Genomic DNA, 23,901 nt, shown 5'->3' on the forward strand with positions numbered 1-23,901 from the left:
ATGCTTCCTGATTCTTCTTCTAAAGGACATGGTTAAAAATATTCCTGTTTTTGCTCATTACATCACACAGGTACAGGCATTTCGGCCCACAATGTCTGCACACTGAACATGATGCCAAGACAAACTGTACCTGCCTGCACATGATCCATGATCTGAATCCGGTGATTCATCTAACACAACATTAGGTTCCAGGAGCAGAATCAGGCCATTTGACCCATTAAGTCCATGCCACCATTCAATCATGGCTAATCTATCTTTCTCTCACAACCCAATTCTCCTGCCTTCTCCCCTTAAGCCATGACACCCATACTAATCAAGAATCTGTCAATCCCTACATTAAAAATATCCATTGGTGTCACAATGAATTCTACAGATTCACCACCCTCTGACTAAAGAGTTTCCCTCCATCATTCTGCACTCATTTTCAAATTTTCTCTGTGTTTTCTTTCTAGAATAAGTTTAACACTGTGACCAACATACTTTGAGATTTGTGTTAAATGTACCAAGACTGTATTGGTCGCAGCATCAACTTTGCCAAGGTGAAATTAAGCTGGTTTAGCCATAGAAACATAGAAAATAGGTGTAGGAGTAGGCCATTCGGCCCTTCGAGCCTGCACCACCATTCAATATGATCATGGCTGACCATCCAACTCAGTATCCCATCCCTGCCTTCTCTCCATACCCCCTGATCCCTTTAGCCACAAGGGCCACATCTAACTCCCTCTTAAATATAGCCAATGAACTGGCCTCAACTACCTTCTGTGGCAGAGAATTCCACAGATTCACCACTCTCTGTGTAAAAAATGATTTTCTCATCTCGAACCTAAAAGACTTCCCTCCTATCCTGCACCTAATTTCTATGTTTCTATGTTTCTATGTTAAACTGTGACCCCTAGTTCTGGACTTCCCCAACATCAGGAATAATCTTCCTGCATCTAGCCTGTCCAACCCCTTAAGAATTTTGTACGTTTCTATAAGATCCCTGAATCAGCATGATCCAGTATTGCAGAGAATTGCCAGGAAAAGAGCTATTCTTCATCTGCTAAACTAATTGAACTATTGCAAGGCAGGGCAAGTCATACGACAGATTTAATACTCTTGGTCTTACTTTTAAATTGGCTTCACTCGATTGGCCACTGCTGTCTACAATTAACTAATTAGTGCAGCAGAGCTGAGTACACCTGTGTGTCTCCGATTAACTGGACACAAATCATATGTGTCAAGGTCAGATCAACTGAATGAATTTATAATAATTTAAACAGAACCTGAAGTAATAGTTGAAGTAGCAGGATTAAACATGCCTGGGTTGGACTTTGATCCTTTGCTGGTCAGGTCGTGAATGCAGTGGACATCTGACCAAAGTTAGGAGATTGTAAGTACAATATGATAACACTCAAGTACAACACCATTAGCAGGCTTTTGCCATTCAAACCCCATGGCCAGCTTCAAGTTCAAGTGAGTTTATTGTCATGTGTCCCTGAAATTCTTGCTTTGCTTCAGCACAACTGAACATAGTAGGCATTGACTACAAAACAGATCAGTGTGTCCATATACCATTATGTAATGATAATAATAATAATACATTTTATTTATGGGTGCCTTTTAAGAGTCTCAAGGACACCTTATAAAAATGTTGTGTATAAATATATACACACATGACTAAATAGGTCAGATCCGATGATGGACTGGGCAGTATTTACTACTTTTTGGAGATTTTTCCTCTCCAGGGCGCTCAAGTTGCCGAACCAAGCCACGATGCAACCGGTCAGCATGCTCTCTACTGTGCACCTGTTCTGTTCTAGAAGTTAGAGAGAGTCCTCGTTGACAAACCGACTCTCCGTAATCTTCTCAGGAAGTAGAGGCACTGATATGCTTTCTTAATAATTGCATCAGTGTTCTCGGGCCAGGTACAGCTTTGTGTACGTCGACTGCTTTGAAGAAATTGTTTGCTGAATGAATGTAAGATATTGTAGAAATAAGGAACTGAAGATGGTGGTTTTAAAATCAAAAGACACAACATGCTGGATTAATTCAATGGGTCGAGCAGCATCCCTGGAGAACACAGGGAGGTGACGTTTCAGGTTAAGACCCTTCTTCATACTGATTTGGGAGGGGTGTGGGGGAAGAAAGCTAGTGGAGAGGAGGAGTGGCAGGTGAGCACATGGCAAGGGGTTTCTTTTGCTGGGCAGATGGTTAAAGAAAGGCCAAAGATGAAAGGAGAAAAGGCGTGACACAAAAGGATTGAAGAGTTGCAAATTGTGAATCCGGAGAAAGGAATTTAAATGGTGTGGGAGTAGGAGAGAAATTGATAGGGGACGTGGGAGTGGGTTATTGATAGGGGACGATCAGCCATGATCACAATGAATGGCGGTGCTGGCTCGTAGGGCCGAATGGCCACCTTCTGCACCTATTTTCTATGTTTCTATGTTCAGAAGAGTTAGATCCGAAGGTCGCAGCTGCCAGACTAACAGCTGGCAGTATGAGAACTTATAACAGGCCAAACAGAAAACCTCTGTAGAACTGAATTTCTGGACAGTTTGTGTTGAATAGATTTGGAAAGGCTTATTTCTAAATTTATTAAGGACTTTCTAATGTTTGCCTAATACTAAATAATCAAATCAAGCATACAGGATATGTTGGAATAAGTATCTCAATTAAGACATTCCCAACGAATTTGAACTACGATGTAATGACTGTCATCCTGATCTTTGCTATAGTAGCACAACCATATTTATGGCCATTTAACAAACTTAAGGGCAAACTTTGAGATGAAAAATTATTCTCCTCTCTGATCAAATAATGTCTTAATATAGAAGCTTGCAGGTTAATCATTCTGGCTACTTAAAAATGATTACTTTAAAATATTGCCCGTGTCAATAGAGTTAGCATCTTGACATTGACATTGTGACCTAATCAAAGTAATAGCAAACAGCCTCATATATTCATATGGTACACAAAATTGCTGGAGAAACTCAGCGGGTGCAGCAGCATCTATGGAGCGAAGGAAATAGGCGACGTTTCGGGCCGAAACCCTTCTTCAGACTGATGGGGGGGTCACATCCTTTTTGAGCCAACACTCTTTTAATTATATATAGACACAAAATGCTGGAGTAACTCAGCCGGTCAGAGAGTATCTCTGGAGAAATGGAATTGGTGATGTGTCGGGTCGAGACCTTTCTTCAGACTGAAATGTCACCTATAACTTTTCTCCGGAGACATTGTCTGACAGACTGAGTAAAGGAGCTGTCCCACTGCGGCGACCTAATCCGCGAGTTCAGACGAGTTTCCCCTCGACTCATACTGGCAGCATGGTCAACACGAGGTCCTAGGAGGTCTTTGTAACTCTCCTTCATGCTCGAGAGTAGTCCCCGCTTACTCAGCTAGGTTGCGCCGTATTTTTCAACATGTTGAAAAATGCCCGCGAGTAAAAAAAAGTCTCCAGGGAAAAAGTCAATACTTTTTTTACTCGGAGGTTTAGTCAAAGCGGGTCATAGTAGGTTGGCATGTTATTTGAAGGTAATCAAGGGTAGTCAAAGGTAATCGAAGGTAGTCGTAGATAGTCTTCAACATAGTCGAAGGGAGGTTGAAGGAGGACGTCTTCACTCTCCACTATTCGGTGTCCAATTTTCCCGAAGCTAGTCAAAGCTAGTCTTCAACATAGTCGAAGGGGATCGAAAGAGGTCTTCTACGTAGTCGAAGGAGGTCTTCAACATGACATTTTTTCAAACTCTCCTAAACTCTTCTAAACTCGCCAATTAGGTTGCTGCAGTGGGACAGCCCCTTTACTCGAGCATTTTGTATTTATCTTCAGCTTAAACAAGCATCTACAGTTCCTTCCTACACACTCTTTTAATTATGCTTGCTGTTTTCATTTTTATAGCAGCATTCTACCACACAAATTGAATGGTACCACATATACGGCCACTGTGCCGTATTTTGACCACAACTTGCCCACACTGACCAACATGTCCCATCTACACTAGTCCCACCTGTGGCCCATTTACCTCCAATCCTGTCCTATCCATGTAGCTGTCCAATTGCTTCTTAAACATTGCGATAGTCCCAGCCTCAACTTCCTCCTCAGGCAGCTCATTCCATACACTGATTCCACCACCCTTTGCCTGACCCCTCAGATTCCCATAAAATATTTCCGCCTTCACCTTAAACCTACAGTATGCCCTCTGTTTCTCGATTCCCAAACTCTGGGCAAGAGACTCTGTGTGTCTACCAGATCTATTCCTCTTATGAGGAATGAGTTAATTGACGAGGCTCCTTATTAATTTCCTAAATTACATGGAACGTCTTTTGAAAAATCAAATCATCTCCGCGTGATAACAATACATACAGGGAAATACAAGTCCTATTACAATATTATAATCATTGTCTGTTGTCACAAGATGTTGAATATGTGCCTTTGTTACCGCATGAGAAGATTGCAAACTGGTCATTTACTTTTATGCCTTCTTACCTTATCCAGCGAGAAGGTTTTAGTGAGAGCAAAGGCCCAGCCAGCATCCAAAGCTCTTCGCATCATTACAGAATTAGTTGTCGGAGCGGCACTGGCTACTCCAAAGGGATTCAGGAATTTCAACCCAGCTACCTCCACACTAATGTCCACGAGGTCAATAGGTGTGTAGAAAAGAGGTAGTTCAGGATCCCCAGTAACTGAATGACCATGTTGTGCCTGTAAATCAAAAATTGAAAATCAAAAAAACAAAATTACAAAATGCCATCACAACTTCACAAAATCTGACTTTCCACACAAAGGGTGGCGGGTGTATGGAACAAGCTGTCAGAGGAGGTAGTTGAGGCAGGGACTATCCCAACATTTAAGAAACAGTTAGACAGGTACATGGATAGGACAGGTTTGGAGGGGTATGGCCCAAACGTGGGCAGGTGGGACTAGTGTAGCTGGGACTTGTTGGCCGGTGTGGGCAAGTTGGGCTGAAGGGCCTGTCTCCACACTGTATCTCTCTATGACTATGATTTTAACTTAAATTATGTTGAATGTAATTTTTTTTTTTAATGACAATACAATTTCTTACCAACTCCCAAAATACTGATAAACTGATAAGGGTGGTCTGGACTGAAAAATAGATGTTTTTATACTCTTGAAAAAGAACTGACATTTAAGTAAATTATTCCTTTTTCAACTAGCCAGAGATAAATTATAACACATCATCACAGGTACAGTGTTCCATTATATTTGGCAATTTCCAATTTATCTTATGTAGACTGGATCTAACTGTATCATGCTGTGTTATGCTAACATTTAAATATTCATTAACCCATCATCTTATGTACAGATCCTAAGCTACTTTGGCACTTCCAATTGGAAACTATTCAAACAAATACAGCAGCAGCATTACTGTATCTCCTCGATATATTTACAGCACTGTTAATATCCACGTTTAAAACTCAATGATTTATTGTCAGTTTGTTTCAATTACAAACATCTGAAATTGAAGAAACTGATATTTCTATTTGAAAGTCAAAGAGAGATGCATTCTTTAATCTGTCCAGAATTGATTACAGAGTTTATCTGTGGATCAGAGCGGAATATCTTTAGACTCCTGTAGAGCTGTGAAAGAGGATGCTGAAAGAAATGTCAACCATTGCTGAACAAAACATTGAACTACCCCATCACCCTCCTACTTTTTAAAGAAACCAGTGGAAATGTGATTTTCTTTTAAAGCATATATAAATACTCTCAATACCCACTATTCCTTTATGGGGAACAGTGAAATATATTTTATTTCTTTTATGATTTTACACAGTGTGACCTGCCTTAGCTGCTTTTTTTTAAATCATTATATCTGTTTTTTGGACACCCACCACCACAACTAAGAAATGTTTCTGACGATTTCTTTCTGCACCTTTTCACCCCCTGAATGATTAAAATTCCAAAGGTCAAAAATAAATGCTTAAACACAACATGGCTGCTCGGGAACTCGGGAAAGCTAATAGTGATCTTCCAATGAGCCCATATTACAGGAGAGGAGCAGGAGGTCTTAAAAAAAATAAAGGTAGATAAATCCCCCGGACCTGATCAAATATATTCTAGGTTATTGTTGTGAAGCTGGGAAGAAATTGTGTGGCCCTTGGTGGCATTATTTGTATCAATAACCATAGGTGAGTTAGCTGGAGACTGGAGGATTATTTAGGAAAGGCTGCAGGGAAAACATATTGGAACTATAGACCAGTGAGCTAAACATCTGTAATAATCAGTAAATTATTGGAGATTCTGAGAGCCATGCATTTGGAAAGGGAAGTATTGATTAGGAATGTGTAGGAAAGAACTGCAGATGCTGGTTTAAATCGTAGACACAAAATGCTGGAGTAACTCAGCGGGACAGGTAACATCTATGGAGAGAAGAAATGGGTGACGTTTCGGGTTGAGACCCTTCTTCAGACAGATTAGGAATGGTTAGTATGCCATTGTGCATGAAAATTTGTGTGTAACAAATTTGAGTTGTTTGAAGGGGTACCATGAAGACTGATATGGAAAGGGTAGATGTGTCCACATGGATATTAGGGCGTCATTTGACAAAGTACCACAAGTTAGGATGATCCAGTCGGAAATGCAGGAGTAGGCCATTCAATATGATCATGGCTGCTCATCCAAAATCAGTGCCCCATTCCTGCTTTTTCCCCACATCCCTTAATTCCATTCACCCTAAGAGCTAAATCTAACTCTCTCTTGAAAACATCGAGTGAATTGCCCTCCACTGCCGCCTGTGGCAGAGAATTCCACAGATTCACAACTCACTGGGTGTAAAAGTTTCTCCTCATCTCTGTCCAAATGGCCTACCCCTTATTCTTAAACTGTGATCCCTGGTTCTGGACTCCCCCAACATGGGGAACAGTTTTCCTGCATCCACCCTGTCCAATCCCTTAAAGGAAAGATCATGTGGGATCAAGGTCGAGCTAGCCAGTCTTACAAAAATCAAAGACGAAAGCATTGTATTCACTTCAAGGAAGGGTATTATTGTGTACTGTACCTTTTTATGCCAAGGTTCAACATATTATTGCATCCCTCACCCTCTCACACTTAAAAGATCAAATTGCTCCTGTTGCTATTCTCCATTATCATCCAATTTCTATGCAGATGGACTGATTATATGTCTGCTTTTGAGTCATAGTCATACAATGTGGAAATAAGCCTTTTGGTCCAACTTGCCCACACCAACCGGTGTTGTCTCATCTACACTAGTACCACTTTGCTGTGTTTGGCCCATATCCCTCAACCACTTCCTCTGGCAGCTCATTCCATTCACCCACCACCCTTTATGTGAAAAAGTGTACCTGCCAGATTCGTATAAAATTTTTCCTCCTTCACCTTAAACCTATGCACTCTGGTTCTCGATTCCCCTACTTTGGGCAAGAGACTCTACCCGAAGAGTACATCTACCCAATCTATTCCTGTCAGGATTTTATACACCTCTATGAGATCACCCCTCATCCTCCTATGCTTCATCGAATAGTCATAGCCTGCTCAACCTCTCCTGATAGCTCTCTATAATTTATTTTTAACATTCTCCCCAATTGATTTTTATTAGTTTATCCACAACAATCACCTCTTGGGTAGAGGAAGGGCTGGCCTTAAGCCGATTGGACCGATTGCTCCCAATTGGGCCCCGCGAGTAAGGGGGCCCCGGTAGATCTACCCCACGTGGCGGGGGGAGAGAGGGGTGGAGAGAGAGTAGAGGGGTGATGGGGGAAGAAAAGGGTAGGCAGGGAGGGGGAATGGAGAAGGGGGAGAGAGGGAGGTGGGTTGTTCGCTCATGACAGCGCACCCGCCCCTCCAGTCGCCGTGCTTCACGCATGCAACCCCGGCTCCACCCCTCTCTCTCCCAGGGGAGACGCGGTGAACAATACACGGAGGGCCGGGCTGGGGGTTGGAGCAACGTTTACAAACATCGGCCTCAGCTCACACCCATCGGCCCGGACCCCGGCATCCGCTCCCGACCCCGGCACTCTCCCTCCCTTCTCTCTTTTTCTCCTCTCCCTCCTTCCTCTCTCTTTTCCCTTCTCTCATTCGCTCCATCCCTTCTTTCTCTCCTTCCCTCCCTCCTTCTCTCCCTTCCCTCCCTCCCTCCCTTCTCTCCCTCCCTCCCTGCTCTCCCTCCCTCCCTCCCTCCCTTCTCTCCCTTCCTCCCTCCCTTCTCTCCCTTCCTCCCATCCCTTCCCTCTCCCTTCCTCCTCTCTCCCTCCCTTCTCTCTCCCTCCCTCCCTTCTCTCCCTCCCTTCTCTCCCTCCCTTCTCCCCTTCCCTCCCACACACACATAACACACAGACACCTAACACACACAACTAAGTTAGGATGGGGTAGAAGCCCAAAGGGTAGGATGGGGCAGAAGCCCAACATTTAATGCCTGGACTGGTTTTTCACCAATGGTTATTGGTTTTCCAGGATCTATTTAATTTAAAATAAAAATTCATTTCAGTCACTAAAACAAGTGGCATTGTAACTATGTACTTTTCAGAGGTGATCTACACATTTTGTTTGGTACTTGTAGGCTTACATGTATGCAATTTTACTTTAAAATGTAGCTTAGATCTGTTTGGTCCATTAAGTCCCATGCACTTTTTAGGCGCACATTTTGATTACTTTCCATTCTACCATAGAGGTATAAAGTCTATAATAGACTTCAATTATATTTCTATGAATCTATAGATCTTGGGTGGGAACCTGGGGCTCACCAAAATTGTTCCCAATTGGGCCCCGCACCTCCTAAGGCCAGCCCTGGGTAGAGAGGCTCTCCGGGTAATGATTTACCATGACAGCCACCTACAACCCCTCACTCAGCACTCCAACCTCCTCACTCCACCCCTCCCATGCACATTTGGTGAATCTGTGGAATTCCTTTCAACTAAAGGCTGTGGAGGCCAAGTCAATGGATATCTTTAAGGCAGAAATAGATAAAATCCTCCAACATTTTCGCCACCTCCAACATGATCCCACTACTGGCCACATCTTCCCATCTCCACCCATTTCTGCTTTCCACAGAGACCGTTTCCTCCAAAACTCCCTGGTCATCTCGTCCCTTCCCACCCAAACCGCAGGAGATGAAACACCTGTCTTTTTACCTCCCCTCTAGACTCCATCGAAGGACCCAAACAGTCTTTCCAGGTGAAGCAGAAGTTCACTTGCACCTCCTCCAACCTCATCTACCAAAACCGCTGTTCCAGGTATCAACGTCTCTGCATCGGTGAGATGAAGTTCAGGCTCGCCGATCGTTTCGCTGAACACTACCGCTCAGTCCGTCTTAACCTACCTGATCTCCCAGTTGCTCAACACTTCAACTCCCCCTCCCATTCCCAATCTGACTTTTCTGCCCTCGGCCTCCTCCATTGTCAGAGTGAGGCCCAGCGCAAATTGAGGGAACAGCAACTCTCATTTTGCTTGGGTAGCTTACACCCCAGCGGTATGAACATTGACTTCTCTAACTTCAAATAGCCCTTGCTTTCCCTCTCTATTCCCTTCCCCTTCCCAGTTCTCTCCCCAGTCTTACTGTCTCCGACTACATTCTATCCTTGTCCCGCCCACTCCCCTGACATTAATCTGAAGAAGGGTCTCGACCCGAAACATCACCCATTCCTTCTCTCGAGAAATGCTGCCTGTCCCACTGAGTTACTCTAGCATTTTGCGTCTACCTTAGATAGATTCTTGATTAGTATGGGCTTCAATAGTTATCGAGAGATGGCAGGAGAATGGGCTTAGGAGGGAGAGATAGATCGGCCATGATTGAAAGGTGAATGGCCTCATTCTACTCTTATCACTTATGAATTGTTCTTGTACTGTCCACAGCCGCCCCAGCAAAATCCGTTGGCAGTGCTGCTTCTCCCCTTGGCTGCCAATCAACCACGCAACAGTCCCGTATTTAATATTCTCAAGTGAATGCCCGATCTTTACAATCCCCCACACTTCTCTCTTTAATTAATTAATTTCCCCGGAGAAGCCCAGTCTTCAATTAGTTTCCCCAAGGGAATCGCTTGTCATGAATTAATTTGTTGACTGAAGAAGCTTGGATCTTTATTTAATTACATACCTAATATGTAAACACTATTTCAATTCATTAACTCCACAACTCTCGATTTTTATTAACATTCTCCCCAATAGATATTTTTGGCGAGTCGAGACAGTGAGTGAATACAAAGGGTTTTATTTTGTAACGGTAAAACAACGAATAAACTCAGGTCGGTAAGACAGCCAAAACGCGATGTTACTTCCACAAGTGTGGCGCTAGAATGATACATCTCGGTAAAAGGCGCGCTAATACCGCCCCCCCCCGCGCCCACGTGACTGGTGCAGCCAATCCGAGGGTTTGACTACCCAAATACACCACCGGGTGTCGCTACATTTTATTAGTTTATCCGACACAATTACCTTACAGGTAGAGGGGCTCTTTGGGTTATGATGGACTGATTTCAGTGTTATGCATAATCTCCCATATATTTTTCAAACATGTCATAATAATAATAATAATAATAATAATAATAATAACAATAACATTTCATGTATCTGTTAATGACTATATACAGTATCTTAGTTTAATTATGGCTAAGGTAACCATTCAATGAAATGAAAGGATTATAGCAAGTGTGGAGCAAAATGATACAAATAGTGAAAGGCCTGGATAGAGTGGATGTGGAGAGGATGCTTCCATGAGAGTCTAGGGCCAAAGGGCATAGCCTCCGAATAAAAGGACGTACCTTTAGAAAGGAGATAGGAGGAATTTCTTTAGTCGGAGAATAGTGAATTTGTGGAATCCATTGCCACAGGCGGCTCAGGGGGCCAAGTCATTGGCTATTTTTAAGGTGGAGATTGACAGATTTGTGATTTGTATGGGTGTCAAGGGTTATGGGGAGAAGGCAAGAGAATGGATTTGGGAGGGAAAGATAGATCATGCATTAGTGAATGAAGCGGTGTAGACTCAATGGGCCGAATGTACCAATTCTGCTCCTGTGACTTCTGAACTTATGATAAATGGCAGCTGTGCCAACAGCCTGTTTCGTCTTTTTTCTTATTTTGCTGTTTTGGTCTGTGTTAACTTGTATGTTCTTAGTGTATCTTTAGTTTTTGTATTATGAGGGGGTTGGTGGTTTGGGGGAAACCTTTTTAATCTCTTTCCTCGATGGAGATGCGACTTTTTCATCGTATCTCCGTCCGCACTGCAGCTTTAACATCGTGGAGCTGACGGTCCCTTGGTTAGGGATCGACTGGGGGAGCTCCAACCACAGGAGCTTCGATCGCCGACTACGGGAGTTTCATTTGCCCCGACCGCGGGAGAAAAGGTGGAAAGAAGGTATAAGTTATTTGCCTTCTATCACAGTGGGGAATGTGAGGTCGCCGAAAAAACAAGATGGACGTGCTGCCTGCACTGGCGGGACTCAGTGCCGTGAATGCAGTGATCTCAGTGTTTTGCAGGGATATGGCTCCATGAGGACATCCCAGAGTCTAGTGCGGGTGTGGACGGCTTTGTGACTGTTCGGGTGGACAGGAATTGCAGAGAGAGAGACAGCGTGTGTGGCCCGGACATTGAACTGATGCCTGTGGGTCCCCGTTTATGCTGTGTGCCCTGGGGATTCTCACACGCCGCTGTGAGGCTGTTTATGTTTAATTTTTATGTGGTTGTTGCTTTTTTGGATGAATTTCTCTTACAGAGAAAATCGCTTATAAACAATTCTCAAAAATGAAAGACTTACTAACCTGGGGGCTGTCTGGAGTTATTTGGGGAAATACTGGTTAATATTAATGAATTGTGAAGTTTCACTTCAGTCAGTTTTCTCATTTCCAATTCCACCCTCTTCCATTCCAGTCTTCCTCAGTGGTGCTGTTCCAGCTCTCACTATCACCTCTCCCTATTTTATATTCTCCCCTGGCAGTTCTTCCTCCTTTTTTCCCCTCATCTTCTCCATCCCATCAAGTCAACGTTTTTTCATCCTCTTTCGTAGTTGCAGGAATTCTACTCTTTACTTTACTTTCCAAAATGGCACCACATCATCTGGTGACCTTTCTTTACCCAACACACTTTGTTAAACACTATTGTTCTCTGATCGCTGCACATGATATAAACCTGTTGTATATCCAGCCAATTCATATCCCTCTCCACAATCCTCTTCCCATATATTTTTTTTAGTTCCCGTCTTCCAGGCTCCTACTTTACATTACATTTTTGCTTTTGTCTGTTTATATTCCGAACTAGCGGACACAGTTGAAGAATAAGGGGTAGGCCATTTAGGACCGAGGCGAGGAAAAACTTTTTCACCCATAAATCTGTGGAATTCTCTGCCACAAAAGGCAGTGGAAGTCAATTCAATGGATGTTTTCAAAAGAGAGTTAGATTTAGCTCTTAGGGCTAACGGAATCAAGGGATGTGGTGAAATTGCTGGAATGCGGTACTGATTTTGGGTGATCAGCCATGATCATATTGAATGGCAGTGCTGGCTGAAAAGGCCGCATGGCCTACTCCTGCACCTATTTTCTATGTTTCTATATATTCTAACCTTAAAACCTTTAAACATCTTTGCATTGGGGACTGGACGGTCTTTCACCCCTGCATTCAATGACTACAGTTATGAAGGGCATACGTTGAGGGTGATTTAAAGGAGATGCAAGGGACAAGTTTTTCACAGAGCGTGTGGTATGTACATGGAATGAGCTCTCAGAGGAGATTCTGGATTGGGTACAATTGCAATGTAGAAAAGATATTTGGATGGGTTCATGGAAAGGAAAAGAGATATGGGCCAAAGGCAGGCAAATGGGATCAGCTCAGGAAGCCACTTGCCCAAACCAGGAAGTAGGTTTGGGCAAGTGGGCCAAAGGTCCTGTTTCTGTGTTGCATGACTCTGTGAACCAGAAATCAAAAAAGTTAACTTTAAACAACACGTTAATTTAATGCAGGTGAGGCCACAAAACACACAGGAAGGGTAATGAGATGAAATACAGATAGAGCAACTTTTATTTGCTCAAGACACTTCAGATCTTAAGGCCAAAAAAATTACAGTCACATGGGAATCATTCTAATCTGAAACACCGGTTAGGTAAAACGAAAGGGAAAGAAAGTTCAAATTATAGAGAAATAATCAATATTTGCACACACTAAATTGGTTTGTGTGGTAGTGCATTATACTAGTAACATAAAGTCAAACTACAAAATAATCATTTTTAAATCACATTAGATTTATCAATTTGAAACGCAAAACAAATGTAGATGCTATTAATCTAAACTAAAACAGAAAACGTACAGCGAGACTCATTAGGTGCAGCAGAATCTATGAAGAGAGAAGCAAAGTTAACATTTTAATTCAATCACCTTGCAGCAGAACGAGTTCCGAAAATGGGGAATTTGAAAAATATGTTGGACAAAAATCAGATATGGGGCCCAAAATTGCTCACAATACTCCAAATTCACTCAATGATGATGGTTAATTCAAGCAAAGAAAACCACATTTATCCTTGATTTTGCAACCTCAGAAGAACGATCAATGGATCGAATGGCTTTGGTATAGTGGATGGCACGGGCTATGCAAGCAATGAGTGGCCACCATGCAATACATAATTACATGGGAGCGAGGGCAAGGCCTGGAATTCAAATTAACAATATTCCCAAAGTCCACAGTGTGGGATTATTTTTATGTTGGGCAGAATGGAGGGGAATTATTGCCTTCCTGGCACTGAGCTAAGGAATCTGTCCTAATTGTTTACAACGAGTTTGTATATTGTGAAGGGAAATATGCCAGAAAAGCAATTAGTCGGAACAAGGAAAGTTGTTCTGCCAATTTTTTGGCCATCACTAATCCCTTGTATTAAAAGTAACTAAATATTTTAATGAACCTGGTCAGATCCTAGTTGATACAGTTATTAATCTTTCTCAACAGAAACAAAACAAAATAGTGTCAGTGTAGATAGGATGGTAAAGGCGGACAGTACGACATAAAGAAGGAATTCACTTTGGTAGCATATACCTCAACAGTATGACATTGAATTCTCCAATTATAGATAACCTACAATAACGCTCTCCTTCCCATTTTATTTTAGTTTAGAGTAACAGAAAGGAAACGGGTCCTTTGGCGACCAAGTCTGCGCCGCCCAGCGTTCCCAGCCCACTAGTTCTATCCTACACATCAGGGATAATTTACAATTTTTACCAAAGCCAATTAACCTACACACCTTTATGTGTCTGGAATGTGGCAGCAAACCAGAGCACCCAGAGAAAACCCATTGTAGTCACAGGGAGAATAGAAGGTACAAACTCTGTACAGACAGCACCCATAGTCAGGATCGAACCTGGATCTCTGGCCATGCAAGGCAACAATCCTACCATTGCACCACCATGCCGCCCCAATATCTCTCCACAGCCCCCATTTCCCCCCCCTCCCCACCCCCTATCCTGTGGTCCAGCTAAACTCATTAGGAATTTCCTCCTGTCAATTATAGAGTGAGGCGCTCTCATCGTCTGTTAAAGAATTGGACAGTTTCCACAATGATTTAATTTATTTTACTATTTAAATTGACCTTTGTGTCTGTTAATCCTTTCATTAAAGTTTTAATGTGACAGTCTTGGCATCTCTAAACCTTCATTTGTTGTCTGATTTAGCATAATAATTTAATTCATTCACGAGGATGCTCTGAGACATCTGCTTCCATTCTACTGTAAAATGTTTGCCTTGTCTTCCACTAACATAAAGGGAAGCAGAAATGCAGATATAACATTTTTAATACACAACTGTACATGATTATGACAACCATCTCACATTTTGCTTGGACAGCTCAAAGCCCAGTGGTATGAATATAGATTTCTCTAACTTCAAGTAACCCCGGCATTCCCCCTCTCTCCATCCCTCACCCACCCAAGTCGCACCAGCTTCTCGTTTTCACCCAACAAATGCCTAACAATGGCCTGTTTTCCTTATCATCGTTACGCTTTTGTATATCTTTCATTCATTGTTCTTTATCTCTTTCCATCATCCTCTATATCTCTCTTTCCTTTTCCCCTGACTAGTCTGAAGAAGGGTCTCGACCTGTAACATCACCTATCCCTCCTCTCCAGAGAAGCTGCCTGTCCCGCTGAGTTACTCCAGCTTTTTGTGTTTAACTTCAGTTCTTCACATTGATTCTCTCTTGAGATTACAGTCAGCAATGGGATTACCAGGCACCGCCCTGCATGAAGTCATTTGTGGCTGGCCTTGATTAGTCCTGGTCTTTTCTCGCCTCCAGCTCTTTACTCCTACTCACAACTTTCAGAGTGAAGAAGGTTCCTAACTCGAAACGTCACAGAGATGCTGCCCGACCCATTGAGTTAGTTCAGCACTTTTTGTCTATTTTGAACAAAATATTCTGTTCGGGTAGTTATGAAGAACACAGCGTTCTTGGTGGCTACATGCTGCAAAGAATGGTGAATGCAGAACATAGAACAGGAATAAGGCCTCTGCCCCACAATGTTTGGGCTGAATATGATGCCAAGTTAAAAACTGATCTCATCTGCCTGAACATGATCCATATCCCCCTATTCTCTGCACTTCCATATGCCTATCTAAACGCCTTTTAAACACCACTACCACCCCCGCCTCCATCACCACCTCTGGCAATGGTTCTGGGCTCCCACTACTTTCTGTGTAAAAAACTTGTCCTGCGTATCTCCATTAAACTTCACCCCCATACCTTATAACTATGCCCTTGGAAAAAGGTTCTGACTATTTATCCTATCTCCACCTCTCACAATTTTATATACTTCGATCAATTATCCCCTCAGCTTCTAGTATTAGGAATGGACTATCCAGACTGATAAAAATATCATAAATTTCAATTGGCATTTAAACTGGATTTTTACAAGAAAATTAGTTATGTAATTTAGCTGGTGCAGTTAGTTTAGTTTGGGGATGCATTGCGGACAACAGGCCCTTCGGCCCACCGAGTCATTGCCGACCAGCGAGTCCCATACACCATTACTATCCTACACATCAGGGACAATTTACAATCTTCATCAAAGCCAATTAACTTATAAGCCTGCTTGTACACGCTAGAATTTACAAACTCAGCTTGTACATGCTAGAATTTAGAAAATTGAGGGGGGATCTTATAGAAACTTACAAAATTTTTAAGGGGTTGGTCAGGCCAGATGCAGGAAGATTATTCCCAATGTTGGGGAAGTCCAGAACAAGAGTTACAGTGTAAGGATAAGAGGGAAGTCTTTTAGGACCGAGATGAAAAAAATCATTTTTTACACAGATAGTGGTGATTCTGTGGAATTCTCTGCCACAGAAAGTAGTTGAGGCCAGTTCATTGGCTATATTTAAGAGGGAGTTAGATGTGCCCCTTGTGGCTAAAGAGATCAGGGGTTATGGAGAGAAGGCAGGTATGGGATACTGAGTTGGATGATCAGCCATGATCATATTGAATGGAGACAGCAGGCTCGAAGGGCCGAATGGCCTACTTCTGCACCTATTTTCTATGTTTCTACGTAAACCTGCACGTCTTTGGAATGTGGGAGGAAACTGAAGCACCCGGAGAAAACCCATGCGGTCACGAGGAGAACGTACAATGGAATGAACCGGTGGGCGGCGCGACTCTGGTCAGCAGCGGCCTCTGCAGTCTGTCCGCGTTTTATTATTTTCTGTCTGTGTTTTTATGTAGTTTTTGTTATTTTTTGGGCGGGGGTGGGGTGGGGGGGGGGGGGGAACTTTTTTAAATCCTCCCTGCACGGGAGCCGACCTTTTCTCGTGGGTTTCCGTTGTCGTTGGGGCCGCAACGAGGAGCGGCCTCCCACAGGAAGAGACCGGGGACTCTGGTGCTACGACTCACCGTCGCCGTCGCGGGGCTGGCCGAGTCCGGAGCGGGTGGAGCGGTGGAGGAGCGCTGCTGCTGCTGCTGCTGCTGCTGCGGCCCGACCGGAGAGTCGGAGGCTCCAACGGCAGGTCTGTGGACGGCGGCACCGGGAGCCCGCGGGACCCTGGAGGGAGACCGCTTTTCAGGGCTCTCGCAACGGCGACTTCCCCCGCCCGAGTTGCGGGGTTGAAGAGCTCCTGGAGCGGGGCCTACATCACTGCCCCGCACGGCTTGGAATGGCCGCGGGACTCTGCGAGCGCACGCCAGGGGCTCTAACACCAAGACCCGGTGTGCGACCTCGCACCACCCGGCGTGGCGTTAATGGCCGCGGGACAATCGCCATCGCCAGCCGGGGGCTTTGACTTTGACTCTGACATCGGGGGGGGGGGGGGGGCAAGTGCAGTGGAGAGATAAGTTTTTTTGGCCTTCCATCACAGCTGTGATGGATGTTTATGTAAATTATGTTGTGTCTTGGGTCTATGTGTTTGTAATGTATGGCTGCAAAAACGGCATTTCGTTTGGACCTCAAGGGGTCCAAATGGCAATTAAATGTATCTTGTATCTTGTACAAACTCCGTACAAACAGCACCCATTGTCAGGATCGAACCCAGGTCTCTGGCACTGTCAGGCAGCACCTCTACTGCTGCGCCACCGTGCCGAACCTTCTGAGCACTGAGTTTTGAGTACCGTTTTGTGGTCAACCAAGGTGGATAATTCTAGTCTAGTACAGTGAATTTTCCCCAAAGGTGTTTTACACCATTAGCTAACACTGAAGATAAAAGTAACAGATCATCTGTGGCAATATAAAAATAAAATTTATCATCATCTTGTGCTCTTTTGATTGTTAATAAAATAATTTATAAAATTTCACAATTACTTGAATTGACATGATACTGATATTGCCTGATCTGCCAATTTTTTCCAGTCTTTTATTTCTGGTTTTATTTCAGATTTCTGGCAACTGCTGGGGTTTTTTTTTTGCTTCTTACTTCTATTTTGTATTCAGGCATTCAAACAATCCCAGGCCAAGTTCTAAGATACGAATTAAATATTCAATAATGTTTACAAAAGCAAATGCTATTTCGTTTTCCACCCTCACCCACATAATTATAGAGTATTCAGTTATCACAAAGCAGTTCATTTGAACTGAATAAACATTTTTCAATTTACTGAAAAACGGTTTAAAGATTCTTCATCGGTTCATATCCTCTTTCATTTTCCATTACTGAGAAAGTAAAGTGATCTGTAATCTTTCTCCACCACTCTGAACAAGAGATAATTTACTCCAGAAATAAATTCTTAGCTTTCCTTCCAATTGATGCAGATCGTCTTGATTTAATAATTAATGGGCAAATGAACACAGTTGTACTTAAGAAGGCGCAACCGATTTTCCACGTAGGTAAAAAATGGTATAGAGAACATAAATAAAAATAAAATACCAAGAATTATAGAGGAGAAGAAAGCGAATGGCATGTTGGCCTTTATAACAAGAGGAATCGAATATAGGAGCAAATAGGTCCTTCTGCAGTTGTACAGAGCCCTAGTGAGACCACACCTGGAGTATTGTGTGCAGTTTTGGTCCCCTAATTAAAGGAAGGATATTCGTGCTATTGAGGGAGTGCAGCGTAGGTTTACAAGGTTAATTCCCGGGATGGCGGGATTGTCGTATGCTGAGAGAATGGAGCATCTGGGCTTGTACGCTCTGGAGTTTAGAAGGATGAGAGGAGATCTCATTGAACCATATAAGATTGTTAAGGGCTTGAAGACGCTAGAGGCAGCAAACATATTCCCGATTTTGGGGGAGTCCAGAACCAGGGGCCACAGTTTAAGAATAAGGAGTAAGCCATTTAGAACGTAGACGAGGAAACACTTTTTCTCTAGTGAGTGTGTGGAATTCTCTGCCTCAGAGGGTGGTGGAGGCAGGTTCTCTGGATGCTTTCAAGAGAGAGCTAGTTAGGGCACTTAAAAATAGTGGAGTCAGGGGACTCCTTTCTTCTTTTTTTCTTTTCTTTCTAGGGTCTTATTTCCTTTCTTTACTTCCTTCTCTAATTCCTTCCCTAAGGGGCTTTCTTCTCCCAACACTTTCCTGCACCTTCACGATTCTTGCTTACTTTCCTTAATTCTTTTATTTCTATCTTTTTTAAAGCACAAAAAATGAAGTGGTACAACATAATGTAACAGGATATATGTGATGTGTATTAATGTAATTTACTGTATTGCTACTAAAAAAATAAATTAAAAAAAATAAAAAAATAGTGGAGTCAGGGGATAAGGGGAGAAGGCAGGAATGGGGTACTGATTGGGTATGATCAGCCATGATTACAATGAATGGCGGTGCTGGCTCAAAGGGCCAAATGGCTTACTCCTGCACCTATTGTCTATTGTCTATATTTCCAACGTGGACACAGGGAGAACGTAAAAACTCCGTACAGACAGCACCCATCGTCAGGATCAAACCCAGGTCTCTGGCGTTGTAAGGCAGAAACTCTACTGTTGTGATCCTGTATCGCCCTTATTTCTACAGATGTGCCACAGAGTGAATCCGATATGAATGCATCACAGCTCGGTATGGTATCTGCTCTGCCCAAGACTGCAAGAAACTGCAGAGAGTCGTGGACGCAGCCTAATCCATCATGTAATTTTCATGCGATCCATCGTCCATTTTCTCCAGAGATGGTGCCTGACCCGCTGAGTTGCTCCAGCATTTTGTGTCTGCGTTCAACGGTACTAAGATAGGGGATCAAGTGATTTGACTGAGTTCCTGGGGTCTAAGGCCACTGGAAAATGGCACAGAACTCTCTCACCAAGAGATGGAGGAGCTCTGGAAGCTTTTAGGATAATTGTGCAATATTGTGTGAATAATATGAACAGTAATAGCATCAAGATAATCTCTCACAACCACCAGGTCTAGGAGCAGAGAGGATACGGCAGTTGTCAACACTGACAAATATTCCAGCAAAAGAATATTAAAAAAAGGAGCAAAAGTAGAACATATGGCCCCTTGAACCCAATCTGCCCGTCAGAAAGGTCTTGGCTGATCTGATCTTGGCTTGAACTCTGCCCCCTTGGCTGTTCCCATCAATCTTGATTCAGTCTAAAAATGTATCTACCTCACTCCTGCATGTTGTCCACGACTCAGCTTCCAGAGAGAATTCCAAATATCCATGACCTACTAAGAGAATAAATTCTTCCTCATCTCCAATTTCTGAACCTACGTCCCTTGTTCCAGATGAACAACATGAAAGGAAACCTCATTGCAATATCTACTTTCCCCAAAACACCCAGAATGTTTAACATTTTAATGGGAACAAAGGCTGGAGCTGGCAAACCTCAATGCCAGATCTATGGTAATCTGTTGCTGAAGATAATGAAGTAGTCACTGGCTCTTTTTGGTAATCGAAGGAAGAAAATAGCTTCTCTACAGTTTCTACTTGCGTTTTTTCAGTTAGTTGCCAAACATCCTCAGAAACCTCAGGCATTTATGCCGTTTCTTTAATATCCTGTTATTTCACTTTTCAGATCCCATGAATTCTGCATCCCTTAGGTCCAAAGTCATTACTGGCCTTTTTTGGGAAGTAACAAAGTAGTCCATCCAGTCTTTCAACCAGCTATTTAATCTACGACTGAATTCAATTTACCCGACTGATCCATTTCTCTCTGCATCTTATCCAGCAAAAATTGAATGATCACACACTTGAAATTCTCAATTGATCCAGAGGTTATTGTTTGGACAGAGCAAGTTTCAGATTTTGAATATGAATACAAGTGGCACGGTGGCACAGCGATAGAGTGGTGTAAGAAGGAAATGCAGATGCTGGTTAAAACCGAAGATATACACAAAATGCTGGAGTAACTCAACAGGAGAGGCAGCATCTCTGGAGAGAAGGAATGGCTTTCATTTTGGGTCGAGACCCTTCTTCAGACTGATGTCAGGAGAGAGGGAGATACACAGATGAGGAAGTGTAAGGTGTGAAAAAATGACAGGGGGAATGGAGATCAGGAAAAATGTAGAATAGATCATTGTTAGCTGGAAGAAGGTAACAACAATGTAAACAGAGATAAAATGTAGTCGGAGACAGTATGACTGGTCGGAAAACTGGGAAGGGGGAATGGAGAGAGAGGGAAAGCAAGGGTTACTTGAAGTAACAGAAGTCAAAGTCAGTGGTAGAGTTGGTGCCTTGCAGCAATAGAGACCCAGGTTCGATTCTGACTATGGGTGCTGTTTGTACGGAGTTTGTACGTTCTCCCCGTGACCTCGTGGGTTTTCCCCGGGTGATCCGGTTTCCTCCCACACCCCAAAAATGTACAGGTTTGAAGTTTAATTGGTTTCGGTAAAGATTGTAAATTGTCCCTCGTGTGTAGGATAGCGCTTATGTACGGGGTGATCGCTGGTTGGCGCAGACACGGAGGACCAAAGGGACAATTTCCATGCTGTCTCTCTAAACTAAAATTGCTAAACTAAAAATATGGCTCTGAAGAAAATATCCTTCCTTATCTCCTCTGGGGAAAATGGAGATGGTTAAGTTGGCAGTTGAGTAATGGGTGTTACGTAGCATTGCAAAGTTCAGGTAAGGGATGATTTAAAACTGTTTAGCTATATAGTCCCAAGACCTGAATTTAGCCTTTTAAGCTCTAATTGAGCCACCTCTCGTATTTCCTCAGCTAAAAACCACCAGTGCCCTATTATTCCCTTCTCCCTCCTATGTTTGTCCAGCATCTCTTTAACTATTTGCTAAACATTTAACATTTGCTTCAATTATTCACAGTTGGAGTGAGTTCAACATTCTTAGCATACCATAAGCGTTTGAAACATAGAAATTAGGTGCAGGAGTAGACCATCCGGCCCTTCGAGCAAGCACCGCCATACAATATGATCATGGCTGATCATCTAAAATCAGTACCCCGTTCCTGCTCTCTCCCAATATCCCGTGATTCCGTTAGCCCTAAGAACTACATCTAACTATCTCTCTTGAATACATCCAGTGAATTACATAGAAACATAGAAATTAGGTGCAGGCGTAGGCCATTACGGCCCTTCGAGCCTGCACCGCCATTCAATATGATCATGGCTGATCATCCAACTCAGTATCCCGTACCTGCCTTCTCTCCATACCCCCTGATCCCCTTAGCCACAAGGGCCACATCTAACTCCCTCTTAAATATAGCCAATGAACTGGCCTCAACTACCCTCTGTGGCAGAGAGTTCCAGAGATTCACCACTCTCTGTGTGAAAAAAGTTCTTCTCATCTCGGTTTTAAAGGATTTCCCCTTTATCCTTAAGCTGTGACCCCTTGTCCTGGACTTCCCTAACATCGGGAACAATCTTCCTGCATCTAGCCTGTCCAACCCCTTAAGAATTTTGTAAGTTTCTATAAGATCCCCTCTCAATCTTCTAAATTCTAGAGAGTATAAACCAAGTCTATCCAGTCTTTCTTCATAAGACAGTCCTGACATCCCAGGAATCAGTCTGGTGAACCGTCTCTGCACTCCCTCGATGGCAATAATGTCCTTCCTCAGATTTGGAGACCAAAACTGTACGCAATACTCCAGGTGTGGTCTCACCAATACCCTGTACAACTGCAGTAGAACCTCTCTGCTCCTATACTCAAATCCTTTTGCAATGAAAGCTAACATACCATTCGCTTTCTTTACTGCCTGCTGCACCTGCATGCCTACCTTCAATGACTGGTGTACCATGACACCCAGGTCTCGCTGCATCTCCCCCTTTCCCAATCGGCCACCATTTAGATAATAGTCTGCTTTCCCGTTTTTTTGCCACCAAAATGGATAACCTCACATTTATCCACATTATACTGAATTGGCCTCAACTGCCTTCTGTGGCAGAGAATTCCACAGATTCACAACTCTCTGGGTGAAAACATTTTTCCTCATCTCAATCCCAAATGGCCGACCCAATATTCTTAAACTATAATCCCTGGTTCTTGAATCCCCCAACATGGGGAACATTTTTCCTGCATCTCGCCTGTCCAATCCCTTAAGAATTTTATATGTTTCTATAAGATATCCTCTGATCCTTATAAATTCCAGTGAACACAAGCCCTGTCAACCCATTCTTTCATCATCTGTTAGTCCTGCCATCCCGGGAAGTAATTTGGTGAACCTACACCACAATCACTCAATAGCAAGTATGTCCTACCTCAAATTAAGAGACCAAAACTGCACACTATACTCCAGGTGTGGTCTCACCATGCACTGTACAACTGCAGTAGGACCTTCTTGCTTCTAAACTCAAATCCTCTCGTAACAAAGGCCAACAGGCCATTAGCTTTCTTCACTGCCTACTGTACCTGCATGTTACTTTCAGTGACTGATGTACAAGGACACCCAGGTCTCGTTGCTCCTCCCCTTTACCTAATCTGACACCATGCAGATAATAATCTACCTTCCTGTTCTTGCCACCAAAGTGGATAACCTCATATTTATCCACTTTATACTGCATCTGCCATGCATGTGCCCACTCACCAATCTATCCAAGTCGCCATGAAGCCTCACAGCATCCTCCTCGCCTCGCTCTGTCACCCAGCTTTGTGTCATCGGCAAACTTGGAGTTGTCATTTAGAAGGTTGAGGGGGGACCTCATTGAAACTTACAGAATAATGAAAGGCATAAATGTAGTGGATGTGGAAAGGATGTTTCCACTGGTGGGAGAGTCTAGGACCATAAGTCCTTGACTCGGAATTAAAGGCCGCTGTTTTAGAAAGGAGGTGAGGAGGAACTTCTTTCGTCAGAGGGATAGTTAATCTGTGGAACTCATTGCCACAGAGGGTTGCGGAGACCAAGTCAGTGGATATTTTTAAGACAGTGATAGACAAATTCTTGATTAGAATGGGTGTCGAGGGTTATGGGGAGAAGGCAGGAAGATGGGATTGGGAGGCAGAGATCAGCCATGATTGAATGGCAGAGTAGACTTGATGAGCCAAATGGCCCAAATCTACTCCTATAACGTGAACTTGTGAAGGCCCGGTTTCCACGCCGTATATCTTCAAAGAAACTCAAACTTAAATGTTACTTTACTTTACTTTAGTTCAGTTTAGTTTAGCTTAGTTTAT

At 43.2% G+C, this 23,901-nt stretch overlaps 1 protein-coding gene across 1 annotated transcript in view; it reads right to left on the reverse strand.

The window, feature by feature from the left end:
- LOC129700783 (dihydropyrimidine dehydrogenase [NADP(+)]-like) overlaps window positions 1-23,901 on the reverse strand; it is a 637,641-nt gene that overhangs the window by 266,397 nt on the left and 347,343 nt on the right. The window contains exon 13 of the mRNA XM_055641481.1: window positions 4,469-4,684. Within this exon, the coding sequence (XP_055497456.1) occupies window positions 4,469-4,684 (216 nt within the window). The remainder of the gene's footprint in view (window positions 1-4,468; window positions 4,685-23,901) is intronic.

The sequence above is a fragment of the Leucoraja erinacea genome, chromosome 10 (assembly GCF_028641065.1).
Source record: "Leucoraja erinacea ecotype New England chromosome 10, Leri_hhj_1, whole genome shotgun sequence".
NCBI lineage: Eukaryota > Metazoa > Chordata > Chondrichthyes > Rajiformes > Rajidae > Leucoraja > Leucoraja erinaceus.